This window comes from Ctenopharyngodon idella, chromosome 6 (assembly GCF_019924925.1).
Source record: "Ctenopharyngodon idella isolate HZGC_01 chromosome 6, HZGC01, whole genome shotgun sequence".
Lineage (NCBI taxonomy): Eukaryota > Metazoa > Chordata > Actinopteri > Cypriniformes > Xenocyprididae > Ctenopharyngodon > Ctenopharyngodon idella.
Window position 1 is genome coordinate 25,799,311 of NC_067225.1, and position 25,534 is coordinate 25,824,844.

The 25,534-nt window shown below is 34.8% G+C and overlaps 1 protein-coding gene and 1 long non-coding RNA gene across 3 annotated transcripts; one reads left to right on the top strand and one right to left on the bottom strand.

Moving 5' to 3' along the window:
* Window positions 1–1,764: 1,764 nt before the first annotated feature.
* Window positions 1,765–25,054, top strand: camkva (CaM kinase-like vesicle-associated a). Of its 2 annotated transcripts, none has more exons than XM_051898051.1 (11): window positions 1,765–2,018; window positions 19,025–19,132; window positions 19,363–19,494; window positions 19,721–19,795; window positions 20,274–20,412; window positions 20,681–20,801; window positions 21,301–21,376; window positions 21,724–21,860; window positions 21,954–22,032; window positions 22,118–22,205; window positions 22,866–25,054. In XM_051898051.1, exons 2-11 carry the CDS (start codon window positions 19,038–19,040, stop codon window positions 23,115–23,117), a joined length of 1,194 nt encoding a protein of 397 aa, XP_051754011.1. In that variant the 5' UTR covers window positions 1,765–2,018; window positions 19,025–19,037; the 3' UTR covers window positions 23,118–25,054. The 2 variants fall into 2 exon arrangements, with proteins under 2 accessions (XP_051754011.1, XP_051754012.1); XM_051898052.1 differs by lacking the exon at window positions 1,765–2,018 and adding an exon at window positions 9,390–9,579.
* LOC127514834 (uncharacterized) lies at window positions 20,364–21,374 on the bottom strand. Its single transcript, XR_007930712.1, has 3 exons — window positions 21,228–21,374; window positions 20,673–20,797; window positions 20,364–20,510 (listed from the first exon to the last, which is right to left on the bottom strand). It is a non-coding gene; the product is annotated as an uncharacterized LOC127514834 (long non-coding RNA).
* Window positions 25,055–25,534: the final 480 nt, after the last annotated feature.

Sequence of the window (25,534 nt, forward strand, 5' to 3'; positions counted from 1 at the left end):
TAAAAACTATGTGATATGTTTAATTAAAAAAAGTTTTAAAATAAATGAATACTTCTGTTTAGCAAGGAAGCATTAGTGACAGTAAAGACTTCTACAGTGTAAAAAAAAAAATCTTTTTCAAATAAATGCTGTTCTTTTGAACTTTCTATTCCTCAAAGAATCCTGAAAACAATGTATCACAGTTTCCACAAATATTACTGTTTTTACTGTAATTTTGATCAAATAAACGCAGCATTGGTGAGCATGAGATTTCTTTCAAAGAAAACAAAAAATACAAAATAAAAGCATTTTCAGCAGGCAAAAGCAGGAATTAATCCCAAACTCTGTGGAAGCATGCATAAACATTATTAAAACTACTGAAAGCATTGGCACACCCCAGCTATCACCAAATTTATGAAAAAAAGATGATGACACTAGTAATTATTTGCCATTTAACACAGGTTTGACTGAAGGTTCACTGTTTTTAATGGTCTAAAAACTGAGAATTATAAGAACACTGAGCAAGATTAACACATTATTTATAATAAGTTATGTGTGAGAAGAGCTACAATCATACTAAGCCAAAAGAGCAGAAACAGATGCCACATACACCACAATTACACCCATGCAGTTACAAAGTTAATTTTAGATAGGCCTACATGCCTTTTTGCAGAAATAACTGTAATTGCAAGAGGCGTTGTTGAAAAAAAAAGAGTATTATGCAGCTGTTTCTTTTTGCACTTGGGTCATTCCTGTTATGCGGCACCTTTGAAACTCTGTGACTTGATTATTTGTAAATATGATTATTCTTGTGTTGAAATAAAGAAAGCTTTTATATAAAATCATACATAAGATTTTCAGAAATATGCTCTGGTCAGACTCAGGCCCTTAAACTTTATTAAATAGGTATAGCTTGATTTATCTACTACACAATAGTGACGTGACGTGTCAAGTATGGTGTCTCATACTCTAAATTTGTGCTCTGCATTTCACCCATCCAAGTGCACACACACAGCAGCGAGTATTGAACAGACACACACACACTGTGAACACACACCCAGAGCAGTGGGCAGCCACTTTTGCTGCGGCGCCAGGGGAGTGATTAGGGGTTAGGTGCCTTGCTTAACCACACCTCAGTTGTGGGTAATGAGAGTGGAAGAGAGCGCTGTTCATTCACTAGTCCATGCACCTCGACTTGTTCGAGACTCAAACCCACGACCTTCAGGCTACAAGTCCAACTCTCTACCATTAGGCTGCAACTGCCCAAGAAAGTGCAAAATAGCAAGAAAGTGAAGTGGATAGAAAAATAGATTTTAAGGTTTTTTGCCTTTATTTTACAGGACAGTAACAGTATGAGTGAGAGAGAGAGAGGGGTGTCCCAGATTGGACTCTTTATAAATTGCTAGTTCGCTTCAACCAAAGTAGTAAAATAAAATGTGTGCCCTTTTTACTTTTTATAAGATATTATGACAAATTCTAATCTTTTAAAGCGTAATATTTCATCCAATATATTAAGACATGCATGAAACAGAGACATGAAAATGTATTGCATAACAGGGATGACCCAATCAATGGGAGAATTTTACTCTTATCGTTTAACCCGCAGCTGTTTTCGACCATTTTACCGTTTTGAGGACTTGCGTAGGCTATACTCATAAATAATCAAACCTATAATGTTAATGAATGTTAAAACTTTACGTTTTGATACAAAAAGATTGTATCCCCCACTGTTTTATCACCATGTTCTAGGGGTTTATAGTTGTGTTAAACCAGCATAGCGCAGTTTCATCTGCAGCGCTAAACTCTATACTGCACCGCTACCTGAGAGAAAGAGAGAGCAAATGAAAGAGAGAGAGCAAGCGAGCGCGCGCTCCAAGTGCAGGTTTCTGGGTTGGCAGCAGAGCGCGCGAATAGAGCGTGGCACGCGGAATATTGGCCAAAATTACCACGAACTCAAACATCAGGAGACTCTCTGGGGGGAAGCGATCAAGAACGCCATCCTTCATAAACCTATTTCTCCTAAACGCTCAAATTATCCGGTAAGTCTTCGTGGTTACATTAATTCAACATATAAGGTTGGCGCTGAATGCGTATATTTTGTTTCCCCTTACTGATTTTACCCAACGCTTTCGTAGTAGAATGTGTCAGTTAGGTTTAACAGACTGGGTCGCTATTTTTCTTTTCTGAAGCAAATTCACCTGTGACACCGCCTGTAACTAAAACTAGCGGATAGCACAAACTCTTTCAACAACTTTAAGAGGTTCCGCGCCCAGTCATGATGCTCGTATTTACATGTATTTGCGGTTTGAACTTCCGTCAGGTGAATTTTGTCAGTTAAGTGTTAATAGGACGTAAAGAAGTATGCTTACATCAAACCTAAATCAATGCGTATGTTGTGGTCAAGTGGACACTGCAATTTCCTTCGTTATTTCATGACAGAAAAAGTTCTGTAATTCATCAGTTCGTCCTCAGTTGATTTCTTTAATGAATGTTGATGTTGAACCTTTTTGCTAGATGATAAAAGTGCAGTTTTGGAATGTGCAGAAGTGTATTTTTGTGTGGTATTGCTCAACAATGTGATATGTAGCCTAATTTGTTATACCAGGTAAATACTTACAGGTAATAGACGTTGTGAAGGATGCTCACACTCTTGCGGTTAATAGATTTGAAATGTAGCTTTTATTTTTGCAGTGACAGTCCATGACACCAACCGTAATGACATTTTGAGGGTTTTGTTTCAGCCTCTGTAACAACATCTGTGTTTTTGTTCTATATATCTCAAACTTTAATATAAGTGTCATATTTATGCTCAGATTAAAGTTGTTAATAAATATACTACTCATATTTACGCTCACAAAATTGTGTAAATTAGTGTCAAGGCTACTGCTGTTACAACCTAGCACACTACTACTTTTTACTTTATTGTGGTGATCAAATTTAGTTCATTAATAAAAGATGTAAGATCATCATAAAATTAACTTTATTCATAAATGTGAACAAATAGGAGACATTTTAATAATATAAACCAAATATATAACCTAGTAACTCTAAAACAGTGTGTTTGTATGTATGGTGCATAACCAATATGCTATTTTGTCTTGTCTGGGAGTAAAAAAAAAATGTGTCCAGTAGACACAAAAGTGTTTTAACATGTAGATGCAAAGCTTTTGTAGATGTTATATATTAAATTAAAGATAACTTGCTTATTCAAATGATACTAGTTCTGTCATTTAACATGAACATGAATACAAGAATCCAGGCATTTAATTTTATTTTCATACCAGTTCAACATTGTTTAATTATAAAAGCCTTTATATTTTGGTGGTCATGAATATTTCATCCTAGTAGCTAAATTGTGTAAATTAAACAGATTGTGATGTATATATATCCATATAACCCCCCCCCCCCCCCCCCCCCCCCCCCCAGTAATGGAGCTTAACTTGTATTTAACCTAGGATATTTCTTTTAAATACTCTCAGCCTGTAATTTAGTGGTCACAGTATTGTTTCAGAGGCAATTATTTCTTATGTAACAGTGATTGTTGCACTAGTTTACAACAACACATTTTAGTTGTTTAGTTGTTGCATTCTGCTATTTTCTTACTCATGAAAGAGGAGGAAAATAGTATGAATATTGTTTTAGTTATCAAATTCGGTCAGTTTGTATTGTTTTTGTCCACCTCTTAATTTTTTGTCTTTGTTGTTATCTGACATAATTTCGCCATTATATATCCATCTGCTCAAAGGAGTCCATCTGCTAGAGTTGATGATGTTATGGCATCAATAGATAGAATAGCGGAACTGACCTTGCTCTCTGTGGCTCCCATAGAAGACGCACAAAGAAGCCCGGACACTGTCTTTGTGTCAGTGTCTGTACAATATGTGTGTGTGAATGCAACCCACGGGCTAAAACACCACCCACCACCTCTGTTCAAAACACCATCCTGTTCTCCAGAGCTCTTAGCAGGGCCCGTCATCCCTTTATATAACATAACACCTGGCCCACCTCCACCCCCAGCCAACACCCGCACTGCACCAAAGGTGATGAACAAGAGCACCCTCCCCCTCCCCACTGCAGTTTTCCCTAAACTGAATCAAAACAATACACTTCTATAATGGCGGACCACTGGCCACAGTAGTTAGAGGTTTTTTTTCAACAACCTGTTGATCAGTGATTCAGACAGAGGTGGCCAAAAAAATATAATATATAATATAATGTTGCAGAAATATTAGTGCTTAGAGTTTTGGCTATTTCTGACTGATGTTTGTTTGTTTGTTTGTTTGTTTGTTTTTGTTTCATAAACTACTATTCAAAAGTTTGGGGTATAAATATAAATAAATGTATTTTTATTCACCAAGGATGTGTAAAATTGATCAAAAGTGACACAAAAGACGTTTATAATATTAGTAAATATTTCGATTTCCAACAAATGTAATTCTTTTGAACTTTGTTCATCCTAAAACAAAAAAGGTCTTCAAAATTAATAATAATAAGAATGTTTCTTGAGCACCAAATCAGCATATTAATGATGACACACTGAAGACTGGAGAAATTACTGCTGAAAATTCAGCTTTGCTATTACAATAATAAATTACATTTTAAAATATATCAAATTAGAAAGCAGTTATTTTAAATTGTAATCTTTTTTTCACATTCATATTTTTGATCAAATAAATGTAACCTTGGTGAGCATAATAGTCTTCTTTCAAAAACATAAAAAAATCGTACAAACGCCAAACTTTTGAACGTGTATAATTTGTAATTTTGTGGAAAACAGAAAATCATTGGCTGCATCTGAAATTGCCTAATATAATATAGGCGAAAACAGTATGTGACAAAATAGGCATGTTCGAATTCACAGTACTCATAAAAGACTAGGCAAAAGTACCCAGATGACCTACTACTTCTGGATTCTGAGATTCTGAAGTGTGCATATGATGGACACTTTACTATCCCATGAGGCCACGGGAGAGGATTTTTGAATGGTAGTGAAGCGTCACATGATAATGACAACATGCCGAATGTAGTACGTCCAGATTACTTTCATACTATACACAAGTAATAACTTATTTAAAATAAGTACGTACTCAAGAGAGTATGTGATTTCAGAGGCAGCAATTGTTTAAAGGTGCAATATGTAATATTGACAGCTAGTGACAGCTAGGGCTGGGCAATTTTTCAGATTTTTTCGATTTTTTCGATTAATTCGAATTTAATGTTTTGCCTCTATTTTAATATCTTTTAAATCGAGAAATCACGATTTTTAATAAAAATGTTAGCAAGCATTACAATTTGACATGTTGACAATACAGCAATGATAACCGTATTAGGAGAAGAAAATGATCCGACCACATGATGGCGCCGGCGCGCCTGATTAACCGCTCTTATGTGACGCTCTATAAACGTAGAACACATCACTATTCTTAAGCGGCTGTTCATTCAGAAATGCGTTATTGCGTTATAAAAATGAGACGCAGGCAGTGGAATGAGGAAAAAAAAGGCAAAGTTATTAAACCCGAGTTGAGCTTTTTTTTTTAACTTGACCGCCGTGTTTTTAGAATGCCGTTTCATGGGTGAGACGCTGCAAAAGACGCGAGACACGAGTAAAACACCCAAACATGTCCGTTTGTAAATTTATATAGTGATTATCATTTTAAAAAGCTCTAAAATATTTCATTGACTAAAAATTGTCATAAGTGCAGTCTTTATAATTTTTGAAACCTTTAATAAATACATTAAATCTTGGACATTGGTATTTTTTCATAGGTTTAGACTTCATGTAAAAGCATAGGTTGTATTGAAAATATATTTATATGAATAGTGCCAAATACCTTTCCAGAATGCATCAGTCAGTCTGCTATTTTACAACATATTAAAGCAATATATTTTCTACTAGCTACAGTATGCTTGCATTAGAAGTAATAATTATGTAGAATATGTGATAGAAATAAAGTTTTAATTGTGAATGATAGACAGATATATACAAAAAAAAATCTAGCTTTGTCTTTAAGCAGCAGAACTGTTATACCCTGATTTATTCTTAATCACCTACTCAACCCATGACCATATCTATAAAATAAATGCTTAACACAGTGTCACTCTTGCCATAGCCAAGACATTTGAGAACATGAGATCTCATCTGTTTTATTTCTGTCTAAATAGAAACCTCCAGTTGACACTACATTCCCTGGAGCTGCTTCTAAGGATATAAAATAAGAGGACGAGTATCAGTGTGTCTGTGCATGTGTGTGAATGAGAGATGAGAGATTGGAGTAAAAAATGACAGAAACAGAACTGAATCTAGTTTCTGAGTTTTATGGGGGCCCATAAAACTCAGCATCACACATGACACATGCCCTCATGACCTAGATTCATGCCCCCAAGAGTGTCTCAATCTGTCCTGTCTCCTGACAGAAAATACAGTGATTTAAAAACTGATGACTTTATTTAGCATGAATATCAGATGCAATCAATGGTGCCTGTCAATTTTACATTTACATGTTATTTTATGTGAAAACTACATATAAAATACAATAACTTTCACTTCTCTGGTTAAGGACAGTATTACTCGGCTAGCTTCAGGGAGTGACTGTGATTTGACTGTCTGTCCAATGTCAGATACTGTATAAATGGGAATTTAAAATGGAGATGTTAATTAATATTTCACCCACCCACTCATTTCACATAGTCAACATTTCCATTACCAGCTGGGAATGCATTAGCCCATGCAGGTCTAATGGAGCTGGACTTATGGACCTGGTTAGTGGATTTGTTGGAGTCATTAGTTTCACACAAGTTCGAGGGATATGAAAGCACCATAGCTGCATAATATTTCCAGTAGCAGTAGATAATGGTTCTCTTAGAAAGTCTATTTATTTTAGTTTTAACTTTAGCTTGAGTCCAATTTAATTAAATGCTCAGTAGGATTTCATTGATCACAATATATTTCTTTTTTTTAATTGAGGGTTGGTCTTCATTCTGTCAAGAAGATTGAGGGTCTCTGTCTTTGTAAACTCATTTTTCTAATTTAGATTTTAGATTTAATTGTGCCTCTTTTTAGGTTTAGCTGTTACTGTTATTTGAAAACAATGGTTTGGGTTAGCAGTGAGAATATGGAAGCCCAGTGTTATAATGTGGAAAGCTCAGAGGGATATGTTTTATTATATTACCAGCATTCAGAAAATATTGCTTGCTGCTAAACATACCCATCACTGATTCCCAAAACTATCTCCAACTCTGCAAGAGAGCAGTCTGATGTAAGACTTCCAAGTGAAAGCTTGAGAATTTGAGACTTCTCTTGAGAAGTGTTGTGGTTCTCTCACTGCAAGCTAATACTTGAAAAGCAGCCATGGAATAAAATAGAGCAACATCTTTGCTTTTATAGTCTGTTGGAATCCAGAAGCTATTGCTTTTCCCTCCTTTTTTGTTGCCTGGGAAACGGTGTTATCATGAGGCGGGTGCTTGTTGTTAAGTGATCCACCCTCAATGTTTTTCGGTGGAAGCATGCCCAGAACAGGCAGGAAATGAAGTTAACTGAGCAGCACTCTTTGTTCAGTGCAGTGGCATAACACATTTTTCTGCAGTCTGTGAAAAACATTTTCTGAAAGTTATGGGTTAAGAAAATCAAATATCATTGTCTTCCTACTGACGTCACAAAACAAAACCCTTTTATTTTTTCAACTTCTCCACTCCAGCTACCTGTAATATAGAGAGCATTTTTCATGATCCATTCAATTGCTGATGAATAACCATTTAATTTAATTTATTTATTTAGTTGGTTACTTAGTTAATTACTTACAGATTTATTTGGAGGAAATGTTGTGTTGCTCATTGCTTCATTTCATTTCTTCAACCAATAGTTGCATTATCTTTAGTCTCAGCCTCAGACGTCACAACCACGGACCAGTGGCTGAATGTCTGATGCGTATGGCACACAAAATGGGAAACACTTCTGGAATTTCAAAGTCGTGATCTGATTGGTTGAATTCTCCAGGTTTTCCGGGAGACGTGTGTTGTGTTCTTTAACGGTCCGCCAAACAAAACCATCGTGACCCCCTTATGAAAGAAGAAAGTCATCGTATTTACAACTTTTACAACTGTGACAATGACCGCTTATCAGAGTCAACTAAACTCTGGGTTTTCAAAAGTATGTGAAGTTCACAACGCCTTTGTTGCAGTAAACTTGCACGACACTCTTGAATTTATTGCACGCTGGTCTGTTATTGTAGGGACATCGACTTTACATTTTCACTCCCTAAACATGACACTGTGGTTGTTTGCTTTACATGTCGGTCTGACATCCTCTTATGAGCAGTCCTTGACCAATAAAAGCTGCTATGGAGTCCAGACCTTCTGACTTCTGGAGGTCTGGCTACACGAGACTACATTATCTTTATTACATGAATATTTGATGACAGGCATTTTATGACAGCAAATTTGCCCTTAAAGGATTAGTTCACCCAAAAACGGAAATTTTCATCAATTACTCGCCCTCAAATTTGGTAAACGGAAGCTCAAGCATGCTTGATTCTCGCGTGTCACACCAGCATGTTTGAGCTTCTGCAAGAACCAATGAGGTTTGTTCTCGCGCGCCAAGCAAGTATGGTTGAACTTTCATTTACCATATTTGAGTGCTCTATGTATGTTCGCTGATCTATGTTTATATGTGAATAAAAGCTAAATTAAATCTGTATATATAAAAAGCGATCGTGACTTGGATTAAATCGCTTATTTCATATGGATTTATTTTATGAACATTTTGAACTGTCAGAGTTTTGGGTGAATAGACTTTCAATAGAGGGACAGAAATCTCTCAGATTTCATCAAAAATATCTTCATTTCTGTTTCGAAGATGAACGAAAGTCTTATAGGTTTGGAACGAGTGAGTAATTTATGACAGAATTTTCATTTTTAGAAGAACTAAGTGTTTTGTCTCCTGCATATGAAAAAAGGCAAAGACAAAATGCAGAAACCACGCCAACACTGAAACTAAGAAAAATGGCTCCAAATATTTTCGATTGATTTGATATCAGTCGCACCGTTTTCTCTGAATCTGAGCACAGTTAATCCAAACCCATCTGTCACAGGACAGATCATAATCTAGAGACTTGATGTTGTAACTGCGTTTTGCCTTTGCACGGCAGAATAGTACAGTGGGATTTATCCAACACTCTTAAAAGTCATCTCCCACCGGTCAAGGACACAAATCTGAAAGTTTTGGTCATATTCCAAAGATACCTTAGGGACAGATTTTCGTGAGTCCTTAAATGTAGAATTGTTTGCTTGTGTTTGTGTTGTGCAGTGCTGCGCAATGACCAGCTCCCCTCCCCTTGAATCCACCAGCCCAACTACTGCTGGCTGTACTCTAAAGCAGCCGCACTGTACTGTACCACTGCATTTATGTATGACTGTAACCAAGGCAACAAACAACATAAGGAACAGAATGGACAGATTAGCCGACTGGGTGTGAAGCGAATCCAGGGTTCTTAATACGCACATAATTCCTCCAATTAGCTATTCCTCAGAGAGACCACTCAAGTCTTTTTGGGAAGGGAAGGTTCTGACTGCAGCAGCTTGTGGCATTGTGGAGGTATTAGACAGGTAAGATAAGATGCACTGCCCTCTTTGAAGGTTGTATTGTGCTCTTTGATGTTGTCCGTTGAGTCTCAGGAATGTTTTTACACACTCCATATGACCATTTACACTACAAAAATTAAAGTTGTATATTTTAGTATGGATAAAATGTGTATTTATTGTGTAGTGAGTTCCATCATTTGTGTCAGAATTCTCCTTGGTGTAACATCAGAGAAAGATTTTTTTTATTTTTTTATTTTTTTGTGCGTGTGTGTCTTGGTGCTGTACTAAGCCATCTGGCACCTACTGTTTCACCACAGCTTGATAACATTCACCCTTTGAAGAGACCTAAGGATCCTGCTGTCTGCTAGGCCTGTGGTGTCCATCTACAGACCTCTATCACCAGAAATCTGGTGTGTTGCATTATTTAAGAGTCATAAGATATGACATGTTTTTGACCAAATATGAGGAAGTCAGTTCTAAGGAGCTCGATTTTATATGTATCTTCCAAATTTTTGTTATTATTTTTTTTTGTTTTTGTTAGTGTAGGTTATATTGACAATGTACTTGGCAGAAAACATGGATTTACAATTCTAAATTTGGTCAGTTCAAAGTCGCACCTTCCTCAGATTTGCTTTAAACATAATTTAATCAGCTTCAGGTCTCATGATTCTTTTTTCCTATTGTGGAACACAGGAGGAGATTTCATCAAAATGTATAAATATATATAAATATAAACTACTTTTTAAAATACTCATAATCAGACTACAGTTACTTTTTTATGGATTACATGATTACATATTATTTACACAATGGCAGGAAGTTGTTCACAATTCATTGATTCTCCTAATTTTTCTTTTTTTCTTTTATTTCTTTAACGTTTATATTTTTTTCATAATAAACCTGCCGCTTATATATGTTTATGATTCTTCTAGTTTTTCCATCAGTGAGGGGGAGGGGTGTGGAATCGTGCACAGAAATCAGCAACAACAAGAGTATTTGTTTTTGTAATGTTGCTGTTTTCTAAACTCACTTAATTTTAAGTAAATATGTTTTAAAATCACAAGATGTGATTTTGTTTTATTCAGTGTTATTATCAGCAAACACTAACGGGTACATTAGTGTTAGAATTTTAAAGTATTAACTGTACATACATTGCACTTTAAAAAGAATCTGTCGAGGCTTTTGTTGGTGAAAAGAATATTTTTTTGGAATATATATTTTCTTTGTATATGTCAAAATAGTACAAGATTATCCTACAATATATGTGACATCAAATAAGGGTTAGGACAAAAGTAATCTAAATGTAATCCAAAAGTAGTCAGATTACGTTACCAAAAATGTGTAATCTAAGAGATTATATTACTGATTACAAATTTTGTCATATAATTTGTAATCAGTAACTGATTACAATTCATAAGTAATCTACCCAGCTCTGTGTGTATGTCAAACATGTATGTATGTATGCTAAATGATTTATTTATTTGCTGATTTTCCTACATAAATTAGTTAAAATTATGCATATTTGAGACCATTGACATTGTAATCACACAAATGATTTGTTTTGGATCATAAATCAGAGATTAAACTTTTTTGTAGTTTTACTTTAATTTTAGAATTAAATGAAGTCTTTGTGGAAGAAGTAATAATAAAAGAAAATGAATGAAGTACAATAGCTGATTTTCTGGAAAGTGAGTTTCCAGTTTCCATCTCACTGGACTGTGGAGGAATGACAGTTCAAAGATGTGAACTAAAATCTTTCCTTTTGTTCGTAAAGAGAGTTCTAAGGTTATTTTCCCGCTCTTTTGAATAGTTTCTCTTTTAAAATGTTTAATTTAATATTACTTAAAAGTCATTTTGACAAGCTCTCAGAAATGGACAAAGACTGAGATGTCCTTAATGTTAAAAATCTGGAAAAATAAAAAGTAAAAATCTAAAAATAATGCAAATGCAAGGTGCATTCTTCCTCATTTGAGTCATATTATAAATAGCTTACATTATACTGCACATCATGAATCCGGCTATATTTTATTTCACAGTATCATTGTGAAGAATATTGTTGTAAATATAATGTGGTAAATAACACTAGATGTTGTTTTTTTGCGGTGTCGAAAATGATAAACAAGTAAATGAGTTGTGAGCTCACTGTAAATGAGTTCTGTGCTCTGAATGTAGATTAGGTGGGGGTCATATAGGGTTTATGCAAATTTCATTCCTCCTGCTTTATGTAAATTAGTGAGGTCTTTATATATTGTATTACCACAGTTGGCAATAAAGATTATTACCATAAAGATTTTAGGTCTCAGATCTTCTTCTAATGTCCATCATTAGTTCATAGCTCTGTGGAACGGTAAATTTGACAATCTGACTTTGGAAAGCACAACAATAACATTAGAAGGCCTATGTCTGACTGACGGTGTCTGGATGTCTCAGGTTATAAACATGAAAAATTTGGGCTTGATTAAAAGTTTCATACATTTTTATTCTCCCGATAGTTTTGTGCATTATATGGCAAGAGTGTGGAATGTGTCATGTATATAAGGCTGACTGCATTATCCCAGCTTATTACTTGCTAATATTGACTTGAGTTAATTTTTTAACGATTTAACTTAAAACTTCCACTAAGAAAGTCAATAACTGTGAAAAAAGCTGTGCAAAAATTTTATATATATATATATATATTTTATTTTATTTTATTTATTTTTTTAAACTGCTCAGTAGATGTTTTTATTGCCAACAAGACGCACAATAATATTAATACGGATTCCTCTGCAGACATTTTCACTACAATAGATAAATGAAACGCAAGATGGCGGCAAAATATCTGACCACTGACTACCATGACTGAGCAATCAGAATCATGTATTCCAAAGAGCTGTGTTCATAATGTCCATGATTATGCACAAGTCACCCTTTGTCATATGATTTGAGACAGTTCCCTTGTTTTTAATCAAGCCTCAGCTTTCATGGCCAGAGTACATATACAACACACAGCTTAATGCTATGATTGTGCCAAATGAGAGACAAAACAACATGATGCACCATCAATTAGATTACTAAGTACCCATTTCTAAAAATAAACTCATCTATATGAATGTGTTTTGATAAATAATGTCTGTCTCCATTTGTTGACTCACAGCTTATTGATGTTATGTCTCTTCATTTGTTTGATTGCTGCAAGAGAGCATGTTTTTTAGCTAAGAGGAGAATAAAACACACTTGTTATGGCCGATGGAGGCTTGATGGCCAATTTAGAGTATTAAATGCTCAGATAGCACTTTGCTAATTGAGCATAGACACAGGACAATTACAGGACAAATTGGATATTGTAAGACATTGACGTATATGTTTCTCTATGTGAAAAGTATGTAAATCTGCATGCTATTAAATTTATTTTGTTGTTCCTTGCCATTTTGTGTTTGTTTACTTTTTTTTTTTTTTTAACTGCTCAGAAGACATTTTTATTGCTAAAATGTTGCACTTTTTTTTTTATAACTTAAGAGACTTAATTGAGTTCTCAGTGATGCTTTACAGATATTTTTCATTGTTAGTTCATGTTAACCTTGTTAACATGATAAGTGAAGCCTTACTGTAAAGTTTTACCAAAATCTCTGACTTTTGATGTCTTGCCAAATCTGAGCTCAGTTAAAACATTGTTGAGATCTCTTTTGAATCTCTATAGTGGATGCATGTGAGACGCTCTTTTTTTTTTATAAGAGAAATATCTGAGAGAAGACAAAAGTCTACATTTGCTTTCCATTTAATCTCAATGCTGTCTAGGGCAGATCTCATCTGTGTTTTATCTTTCTAATTAGTGCTTTCGGCTTACTGGTAAAACAGTACAGTTAAACAGTCCAGGTAAACTCATGAAAGCACATGAATGAATCCAAACATCATTATTTGTTTCAACAGTGCTGGTCCTGAAACAATTCCAAAATCTTATTTGATGTTAAGCTCAATAGGCAGTTAGAACACTATATAGCTTTGCAGCATGTCTTATAGAAAAGGCTGAGTGACAGCAAATGTAGACACAGCTGGCAGCTCTGCAGAGAGAGAGACAAACAATGCCCAAGGCTTCAAACTGAATGTTCAGCTTTACAGAGCACAGACAGCTTTGACGACGTACAGACACATGCACGCACACAAATACTAAAGCTGGATTGCATAATTTATCAGAAACAAGGTAAAATGGTTATATTTTGTCTATTGTTTTCTAACGCATGAATACAAGAGTCACAGATGACCTCCAAAGCTCAAAAGATTTAGACAAGCACATTTTTTGATATCTCCCTGCTGATGGAAGCTCGAGTAACTCTTCAGCTAGAAACATTTAGAGGAATATTTAATTTACAAATTTGCTCACCAAAAATGTACTTTAAAATATGAATACATTTCCCTGGTGTCCTCACATCTGCCCTTTTCCTTCTGCTGCCAAAGAAAAAGTGCAGCTGCCACTGAGAATTCTTTTATGTGTTTATTGTGTTAATGGGCATTCTGTTGTAAGACTTGTAATGATTGCATTTTTACATGCACCTCAGATGTGATGAGACCCTTTCAGGAAAAATAAAGAAAAATCACAAATATATCTCAGTTGTGTCTCGTAGACAACAGTGAGTTCGAATAGAGAGAAATTTGAGTTTTTGCAATCAAAAGTCAGAGATTTCGATGTGAACTCAAACATTTCTTAACAAATTCTTCCAAGATTATCTGAGCTATGCTTTTCAAATTCATTTTATAGCTCTATACTTCATCAACAGTCTCATTTATATCTCTTTTTGTTTCGCCTAAGATAAAGGTGATGATATTTAACCCTGTAAAGACTGGCATAAGAAAAACTAAACACTGAACTCACTTAACATGAACACTGTAAGCCAAAATGAAGAATATAGAATAGTTTCTATATGCATTTATCATATAAGTATCATATTTGATACATCAGGCTTTTTTGGCTCTGTATGATATAGTAAGAATATGGAGCTCATACTGGAGGAGGGGAAAAAACACCTCAGTTTTTATTCAGAAGCCCAAACTAAGCAAAAATATGCAGTTTTTATAGTGGGGACAAAATATATGATGCAATGCAATACAATGATGATTGAGCGATTCCTTAAGCCTTAAACGTATACCTCTGGTCTTTATTGACCCCGGAACCCTCCCCCTCATTCTTTTTTTAAAGTTAAACATCAGAATTCTTAGTATTTCTCAGTCTATTCATTATAAACAATATAACAAGAAAAAAACTGTAAAAGAATGTTTGTTTCCTAATGAATTTTTTTGTGAAAAATGTACAAGGTCGCTATAGAGACCTGAGGTATGTGATAGTGCAAATAGGTTTTTTCTGCGCAACACCAATTTAATCTCAGGTGACTCAATAAGTGCAATTCCTCCTTATTCCTCAAAGTGGCAATGTCCGATACACAATGATGATGTGATGTTTCACTCATAATTACTGCAGGCATACAACAAAAGAATACACAAGTATCTTCAGCAAAACTTGGAACGGCTCGACGATTCAAGTATAAATATTATAGTCAGTGTCACTTGATGGTTGATCTGGTAAAAAAGCTTTCGGCAATCAAAATATTGCTCTTGAAAACGTTGAAAATGATAGTTTTGAGAATATGGTTGAGATTGTGAATATGAGCCAAATGCTAGATTGTATTGGGGAAATGAGCTCTGATGATGACAGTGATGATGGTAAAAATGCATCTGCTCAAATTGAACCCTTCCAAGTTCCAAAAGGTAACTAAATATGCTTCTTTTTTTATTATTATTATTATTCTTTTGTGATTGTTATTAAAACATCAGGAGGTTTTATGCTATTGTGGCAGTTAGAAATCCATCCATAACATTAGATATATATCTGGGTCACTAAAGACCAGAATATGTAATAATGATTGCCAAAACACTCGTGCTTTTAAGGGTTAAATGTATGATGTATCATAGTTGATACTCACATTTTAATTGCTTATGCAAAACATTAACATTATTACTAAACACAGTCCCAGTTTAGTTTTTAAACATCTCTTCTCCTGTTCTCCAAACTGAACTATCTTTAAAGCACTTCTCTCCCCTCATTACCATGCATATATTGGCCTTGCAAAGCCAGTGTCTCCTGCAATCATAGGGGCCAAGGGGAGATTAATTAGAGACCTTAGTGCTTCTGTGACGGGCAAAGCAAACAGCCTCTCTCTCAGCCTGTAATTTATGTTATGCCTCCTTTACTGTGAATATCAGGAATGGCCTTTTTTTTTTTTTGGTTGATACTCCGTTGCTGGGTGGTAATGATGCTTCAGTCTGCTCTCCTGCCTTTTCTGGACTATTCTGGGAGAGTGTAGGAGAGAAAATAGGATGTTTTTGTACTGTAACATCAAACAAAGAGTTTCAGAGTAAGTTCAAGCCCAACAGAGTTCAGAGGCGTGCAGTGCATGTGAACTATTGTGCTGGTTTTTGTCTTGGTTCTTTGTTAATGTTGAAAGCCTGAAGCCTTTAGAGACAAAATCATGTCACATTATCCGGTGGAGCTTCAGTGTGATTGAGGACTGTCATGGTGTTTGGCAAATTGTTGGGTCAGACCCGAGTAGCGGTGCAATTGTACTGCCAGCCTGATGCGTAATTGCTTGTTTGTGTGAGGCCTTTTTTTGTCGTTTGTTTCAGTATGTTATACTGCAATAGATAATAGCTGTCCTCCCAGCTCTCAGAACAGTAAAGTGACATTTTTAGAAGATTCACCACAGTTTTGAGAGTCTATTCAGGCTCTTCAGAGAAGATTAAACTAACGGAGCATCACATGATGTGCTGCATAAGGGGAATTTAACACTGGTAGGGGACTTTTGGGCTCTGCATGTGGTGCATTTAGTTTGGAGCACTGTGTTCTTCTTTGGTCGTTTCACTAGTTCACTAGTTAATTTTAATGTAAAACGCTGTAGGGTTTATTACAAAAGGAATAAAGCCCTAGGGAACCTTTAAAAAAAGTGCACATTAAAGCAAGTACTTACACAAATGCTAAGCTATAGTGGGGATTTCACAAAAAAATGAAGCCATGTTTGTGATGGCCAGATTAGCCTATATTTTTTATTCTAAAATCAACTGCAACAGAAAGAACAACCATCTTGCTACCAGATCATAAAAAAGAAAGAAAAGTTAACTTTGCAGTTTTTCTTCAAAATATAATTCGCTCAAAGATTTCACTTGGACAATATCATAATACAGAAATAAAATGGGTTGTGAATGCCATTTCATGTTGACTTGAAGGATAAGTTTATTGATTTTCAACCAGCTCTGTGTCGATAGTATATATAAATGAACAGATATCCCCATTTATATTTCAGCCAAAATCTGCCAGATGACACAAAACACGTCATTCTGCATCGTTCGGCAGACTTTTGACAGCTCCCGGGCTTTTGTTAAAACTACAGGTCGAACTTTTGCATTTTTGTATTCCCGCCCAGTAGGTTTAACAGAGAGGTGATGACAAAATCATCAAAGTGCATTATGGGTTTTGAAGTTTTTGGCAAAAGGTAACCCCACAGCCCTTTTCTCTGATTGCTCTATTCATGTACTGATTTAATTGTTGCATAGACAGCCAAGTTTTATTAAAACCTCATTTTGTCAGCAGTAAATTCCACCTTTAAAGGAATTGTTTACCCAAAAATTAAAAAAAATTCTGTCATCATTTACTCACCCTCATGTGGTTCCAAGCCTGTATTGAAGATATTTTCAAAAAAATGTTAATTGTTTTTGTCTATATAATGAAAGTCAGTGGGGTCCAAAACAACACTGGATGGACCCCACTGTCTTTCATTGTATAAACAAAAAAATATCTTCTTTTGGGTAGCAGAATACCCTCATTCAGATTTCGGGGTGAATTATGACAGAATTTGCATTTTAGGTGAACTATCAATTCATATGTTTTATTTTGATGGGACCCAATATCACTCATCATTTGGTATCCAAATGCAAATAAATTAAGACTGCTTTTTTTTTTTATCATTTTATCATTTTTATCTATCTGATTTCGCTTCGGTCTTTTCCTATTGCTTGCTCTCAGATCTGTCATAGATAAGCATGATTATTGCATGTTCGAAGAATCTGAATTTTTCAGAGCTACTTCCTGCCACAAGTGGAAATTGTCACTTTTGGAATAAATTGTAGGCATTACTCATGTGTGGTTATGAGTGTGCTGTCTGCCAAATCTCTCTCTCCCCCTCTTTCTCACTGACTTTTTTCTCGCTCTTAGATAAATGAGAATTTATTCCTCCTCTTTGAGTTCTGGCTTAGACAGAAAGAAAAGCACAGGGTCATGGAGCTCACTTGTAGCTCAATGGAAGAAAAGAAAAAAAAGAAACAACTGTGTGCATTTTAATTGTCAATGAATGAATGTGGAGCGGCATCTCAAGGTTTCACAGCAAAAACTCTTTTCATAATTTATTAAATTCACACCATCATCAACACATCAGCGGCTTTTCAAAACATGCACAATTAAAATGTGCTCTCAAAGGGTGGATCAAAGACACAAATTCTCTAATCATCAACATTATTGTGCATTGAGAGGCTGATAATTTGCTTGGTAATGTTGAATATGTAATGCAGCAGTGTTGATTTGTGCCTTTGCGTTATTATTGCTGTGAAAGTGGCTTATTTCAGGTTTTTGCTTGTATTGTTGTATATGTATACAACGCCGTTCAAGTTTGTGGTTAATTTTTTTCAGAAGTCTCTTATGCTCACCAAGGCTGCATTTATTTGATCAAAAATACGGTAATATTGTAAAATATTATTAATATAATTTAATATATTCTTATTATTATATAATATAATATTATTAATATCAAATATATTTTAAAATGTAATTTGTTCCTGTGATGGCAAAGCTGAATTTTTCAGTGTCACATGATCCTTCAAAAGTGCAGCTTAATATTTTTGTGGTAACTTTGATGCATTTTTTTTTTTTTCAGGATTCTTTGATGAATAGAAAGTTCAAAAGAACAATATTTATTTGAAACAGAAAATTTAAATAACAATGTAAAAGTCTTTACTGTCACATTTGATCAATTTTTATTGCATCCTTGGTGAATGAAAGTATTAATTTCTTTCAAAAATTAAAAAAAAAAAAAACATCTTACTGACCGCAAACTTTTGAACTGTAGTGTATTATATTATCATGCCTGGTATGATTTAAAAAGTACCAAAGCATAGTGTTGTTCATTCAGTGCTGTTATATAATTGCAATGTTATCTTATAGTAAATATAATTCAAAATTCTTAAATTTTCAGAAGAAATATGTTATAGCTTGGGTCCCTCCTTCAGTGTGCTATAAATCTATTACCCACCAAACGAAAATAATAAGCTCAATTGCTTAGAAAAGTAATAACACACATCTCCTCAATAAACCGCATGGTTTGAGATCATTCATGTCTGTAGTAATTGATGCATTTGAAAAATTATTAAATAATTTTTTGTGTTTGCTTTCCAGGGCAGGAGCAGCCATGCCATTTGGCTGTTTGACTCTGGGAGAGAAGAAGGACTATAACAGTCCTTCAGAGGTCACTGATAAGTATGACCTGGGACAGGTAGTGAAATCGTGAGTACAAATCTATGGTTACATCTTCCTCTTATTTTCATGTTGTTTATAGTAATCTTTTTGTGTATGCTTGTGAAAATGCTCTTTTTTGCACTTTTCTAACTTAATATAGTTTTTTCTTCATTACAAATTCTTTTTGACATTTCCAAAAATTCTTTCCAGGTTTAAATAAGATTTTGAATCCCAGATTTTCAATGTTGACTCAACAGCACTGTTTTATGCATTACCAGGGAGGAGTTTTGTGAAATCTTCAGGGCGAAGGACAAGAACACACTGAAAATGTACACCTGTAAAAAGTTCCTGAAGAAAGACGGGAGAAAAGTACGGAAAGCAGCCAAAAACGAGATTCTCATCTTGAAAATGTACGTTTTCTGTGCAGGTTATTTACATTTTCCATGTTTTAAAGGTGCTGGCAGATGGTGCTCAGTGCTGAAATTTGTTTAACAAGAGTAGCAGAATGCAGTCGACTCTTTACCATGCAAATGATTTTATTTTTGCAGATAGTCATGATTGCTTTTCAGTTTCTAGCCTGCTTCCTTTCACAGTGTCACAGTTTCTCTCTGGCTTTCTCTCTGTCTCTCCCCGCAGGGTGAAGCATCATAACATCCTCCAGCTGGTAGATGTCTTTGAGACGAGAAAAGAGTACTTCCTCTTTCTGGAGCTGTAAGTGCTTTGGGATTTTTGTGTGTGAGAGGGAAAAAGAAAATACAAGGATGTGAATGAATACTATTTGCTTCCATTGTGTTTAGATTTTAAAGAAATACTTGAATCAAAATTGAAAATTCTTTTATTTACTCACCCTCATGTTGTTCCAAACCCATGTCGCTTTCTCTCTTCTGTGGAACACACACACTATATATATATATATATATATATATATGTATGTATGTATGTATATCTCCCCTGAATGGATAGGGATGTGGAATATAGAATAACAGAATAACAAACAGTATAATGGTTGAAATGTTGACAAAAGTTTTCATTTGTTTTTCTTTAGGTGAACTGTAATGCAATTTTTTTTGTAACTTTATGATTTTTATCTATAAACCAAAAAGTGCGCATCTTTGTGCAATCATCCTTGTATTGCAAGCACAAGTTTTTCACGCTCACATGTAAATATCTGGTTTGCCTTTTACTTCAGGGCCACAGGAAGGGAGGTGTTCGACTGGATCTTAGACCAGGGCTACTACTCAGAACGTGACACCAGCAATGTGATTCGGCAGGTGCTCGAGGCTGTGGCTTACCTGCACTCTCTCCACATCGTTCACAGAAACCTAAAGGTGACTTGGGGCTTTACTTCCATCTAATGGTCACCACATGGTATTGCACCAGAATGCAATCTCAGACTTGTGTCAGGAGACAGAGGTTGATTAAACACCTTAAAAAGTGAATTCACACCAAAAGGAAAATTCTGTTATCATTGACATGTCTTTTTTTTTTTTTTTTTTTTTAATACAATCCTAAAAATCCTTATAAATGCTTTGCAATGTGAAGTTCTTGAGGTTGAATATAATTTATTGCTTTTACTACTGTATCTCACCTCGTCAGCTGGAAAATCTGGTCTACTATAACCGTCTGAAGAACTCAAAGATTGTAATCAGTGACTTTCATCTGGCCAAACTGGAAAATGGTCTCATCAAAGAGCCATGTGGCACACCAGAGTACCTTGGTAAGGAAAAAGTGTCAAATTTTCAGATGTAACTGCACCATATATTATGAATTATGATTATTAATATAATATATTTATATACTTATAATATATTAGGGTCAATGATGTAACACTAATCAATTTAAGTTATTTAAAAAATATTAAAAATACAATGACAATGAATTCAATACACCTTTTTTAATTTCTGAATTAAAATGTAAAAAAAAAAAATGTGTGGGGCTTAAAATCAAAAATATATTTTTGTGTAAAATGTTTTTTAAATAATTATTAAAATTTGTATTCAAGGTCTCAGGAAGTTATTTAAATACCTTTACTTGATGGTTACACCACTTGAGCCATTACATCATAAATGTTTTGCAAAAATGTATGAAACCAACATGGATACAAAAATTACATGTCCAAGAACTATTTTTAAATATACTTCACCTTTTCATCATGTTGGGCATATTTATTTGACCCATTATCATAATTCAGGCTTTTTCTTCTTTCTCTCTTATAGCTCCAGAGGTGGTTGGCAGACAGAGATATGGCAGACCAGTGGACTGCTGGGCCATCGGGGTGATCATGTACATCTTGTGAGTTCATGAGTCGACATCTATACATTTGATTCATTGTATAAGACAGTCCAAGATGTTAATTTCATTGTGCTCTTGAACAAGACCTTTGTTTATTAGTAGACCCCACAGATATCTATTTTGAAGTCACTTGCCTGACACATCCTTGGAGTCATTCATGAATTCATCAGCATGTACATTCCATTCCATTGAGTGTTAGATGATCATTGCCACTCTGTAAGTGCACTGTATTTCCCGCATCTAATTCTCTCCCTAATATCTCCTAAACAATCAATTGCTCATGTAGTTCTATAGTCCTAAGAATCTTCTTGCCCTAGGAAATTAGGTCATATTATCATTTTCAACAGACTGTCAGGAAACCCACCTTTTTATGACGAGACAGAAGATGACGATTATGATAATCATGATAAGAACTTGTTCCGGAAAATTCTGTCTGGAGACTACGAGTTTGACTCACCCTATTGGGATGACATCTCAGATTCAGGTACAATACTCAAATCACCATACAGTAGGTTTGGAATGAATCTATGGGGTTCTGATCAAAACACAAATTCAACTTAACCATTTTGAATTGCAGCAAAAAGCCTAGTTGCATGTTTAATGGATGTGGACCAGGACCAAAGACTGACTGCACAGGAAGCCATCAACCATGAGTGGTAAGGAGCCTAATATTTGCAGTATTGTTTAAAAAGTTGTCTAAAAATAACCGCTGTGCTTTTTTTGTGTGTGTTTGTTGCTTAGGATATCTGGAAATGCTGCCTCAGACAAGAACATCAAAGATGGCGTTTGTGCTCAGATTGAGAAAAACTTTGCTAAAGCTAAATGGAAGGTAAGATGATCTAGTTATGTCTAGTCATTGTGTTGTGATACACTGCCATTCAAAAGTTTGGGGTCAGTTTTTTTTTTTCTTTCAAGAAATTAATACTTTTATTCAGCAAGCATTAAACTGATTAAAAGTGACAGAAAAAGGCATTTATAATGTTACAAAAGATTTCTATTTCAAATAAGTGCTGTTCTTTTGAACTTTCTATTCATCAGAATAGAATCCTGAAAAATGTATCACGGTTTCCACAAAAATATTAAGCAGCACAGCTTTTTTTTTTTTTTTTAAACAATGACAGTAATATGAAATGTTTCTTGAGCACCAAATCAGCATATTAGAATGATTTCTGAAGGATCATGTGACACTGAAGACTGGAGTAATGATGCTGAAAAATTTTATCACAGGAATAAATTACATTTTAAAATATATTCAAATAGAAAACAGTTATATTACACAATATTACTGTTGTTAACGTATTATTGATCATCCTGGGTGAGCATAAAAGACGTCTTTTGAAAACTTACTGACACCAAACTTCCGAACGGTAGTGTATACGCCAAATTCCGATGGGTTTACTTACTAAAATGACATTTTAATTTATTAATAATTTAAGTTATTATTAGTTAAAACATATAATAAAACATTATTATTATTTTTGTTATCCAGAAAGCTGTTCGTGTGACCACCATGATGAAGAGACTCAGGGCTCCAGATCAGAGTGACTCTGGAGCCTCTAGTCCTGCACTGGGAGCCTCAGGAGGACCTGTTACCCCCAGCCCCACCCCTGTTCCAATGGCTGCCACACCAGTGCCTCCCCACAGCACCCTGGTAGGCCCAGATCACCCCGAGGCCCAGGGACAGGAGGCATCAGCTCCAACACGGTGTAATGGAGAGATGTTGACATCCCAGCAGCGTTAGTGAGGAGACAAGGGAAGGATAGAATGGCTGATTACATTCAGAGAAATATAGTAACAAATAGAGCAGCACCATATTGAAATCTAATGGTGGAGCAAAGTTCAATTGTGCTTAAAAGCTTGATCGCCATTTTACATTTTCATTTGTGCAAAATGCTATAATCTACGAAGACTTGCAGACCCATAGTAGTCTAAGGCCCGGTTTCACAGACAGAGCTTAGCCTAAGCCAGGATTAGGCCTTAGTTCAATTAGGATATTTAAGTAACTTTTATAAATGTACGCTTAAAAAAAAAACATTACTGATGTGCATCTTGAGACAAAACAATGGCAATGACATATTTTAAGATATGTCAGTACAAGTTGCTTTCAGTTAAAACAGCTCAAACATGCATTTTAGTCCAGGACTAGCTTAAGCCTTGTCTGTGAAACCGGGGGTAAATGTATTTTCTTAAATAGCTTTATCGAAGAAATATTGGTTGTTACTTCTCAAATAATAAAGTGATTTAATTTTCTAAATTTGCCATTGTTAATTCAAATCAATTCAATTGCTGCCATTACAGTTTATTTATTTGGTTCTTAGTGTTACTAAGTTTATGTGGTTCAAATATTTTCAGCTTTATTTGTTACATACCTGAAACTTGCATATATTTTCCCACATTCCTTGGAACATTTTTTATAAAATACAACCAAATGAGATTAATCTAAAAGCATTAAAGAAGATAATTCACTTAAACACAAACAAAATTAATATTATGCTTTTAAATCTGGATAAAAAAAAATGGTTTGACTTTGATTTAGACTTTTATATAGACTTTCTCCAATTGTCTGTTCGATGCAGAAGAGCACAGCTGCTGAATTATAATATATATCAATATTTTGTGTCATAATATTGGCTAACTAGCAACTTAAAACTGCTGCTGTACTTCATTAGTGTACAAATCATATGTTATGTTATCAATACTATCATCATATCAATATAATTTGGTGTTTTTGTACTGCTGAATCATGTTTCTTTTTCTTTCGCTGTACAATCTTACAAGAAATTATGTAGCTCTTTTTATTCAATCTGCCCTTATGTCTGTATTCTGAAGAGCACTGCATTTTATATGGAGTACAACTGGTTTCATTGAGTCTGATACACTGAGACCTACGGGTTTCTAGAACTTTCTGTAAATGTGCAGTACAAATGAAGCAATATGAATATTGCTGTAATACTGTGAAACTGCTATACAGGTGATAAGATGTTCCTGCCATATTTCATACAGGTAGCCAAGCAATTTGCTCTTGATGGTTGTTTGCGTACTCAACATGATCTTATAGCTGTATATTATGTCCAGTTAATGTATTCTGCCAAAATCCAGCTTTTATTTTTACTGTCCATGTGGAGAGAGATGAAACAAAATGTCTTTAAACTGCAAATCCCGCTGTAGCTACTGTCCATTATGGCCTATTTATTTGTTTATTGTTGTTAGTTTTAATTGTCTTTAGCATGACCCATGGTGATCACAATCACATGTTTATTTTTAAGCATTTGCTAAATATAATCCTCATTGTACAGTATAGCTTCACTGAGTTTTATCTGTTAGTATTATCTCAGTAATGTAAAAGGTACTGTAAGGACGTACATTTTGTTTGACCGCTATGTGCATTAGTTTGACTTCAAATGAAAATCAGATCAAATTTTCTCCTGTTTATGTTTTCCTCTTTAGGATGCACTGACTGCAGGCTCTGTAAACATTGAAATATATTTTCTGAGAAAAGTTTTCGTAATAGAAGACAGAGCAGAAAAATAAGTGATTGTGCAAAATCAAAGTTAAATATGTGTGATTCATCATTATCATGTATCGGCTCAGCCTAAAGTATTTGTCACTGTTTATCTGTGGCTTCTGTATTTTGTTACTCGATATGCAGAATAAATGTTTTTGGACAGTGTAAGTATCTATGGTGCTTCTTATTTCTGGTCTAGTACTAAATTTAAACAAAACATGAATGTATCTCTGAAGGGAACTGACTTGAGAAATTTTTTGATGGCATTTTCTTTTCATCTTCCCTCCATGTAACTCCTAGTGTTTGTAAGCAGCGCTGCTTTGTTTACTGAGGTTACCGGGGAAACCGCTCTAATTAAGCTGTTCCATAAGCGCCACCTACTGACAGAGAGTGGATTTAAATTTTCATTCAGCCTGGCTGTGGTTTTTGTTTGTGAAACTCAGACCACATTTTTATGCGCTGTTGTAAATTTTTACCTAATGTTCAAACCAAAATTACACCCTTGAATAATTGGCTTTTGCCACTAATGTCAAAGCAAAATTTTTTTTAAAAAAAATCTGGAAATATTTATTTCATATTAAGTTTTTTTTTTTACCACCCACTTGAATGAAACAGTGATTAATTTTCACAGTGAATATTGGGTATTTTGGTCT

What these genes read in the sequence shown, in the direction of transcription:
- camkva (XM_051898051.1), top strand. Translation starts at nt 19,038, where the DNA reads ATGCCATTTGGCTGTTTGACTCTGGGAGAGAAGAAGGACTATAACAGT. An exon ending in GAGATTCTCATCTTGAAAAT is followed by an intron (nt 19,495 to 19,720) that starts GTACGTTTTCTG and finishes CTCTCCCCGCAG; the next exon opens with GGTGAAGCATCATAACATCC. An exon ending in TTGCTAAAGCTAAATGGAAG is followed by an intron (nt 22,206 to 22,865) that starts GTAAGATGATCT and finishes TTTGTTATCCAG; the next exon opens with AAAGCTGTTCGTGTGACCAC.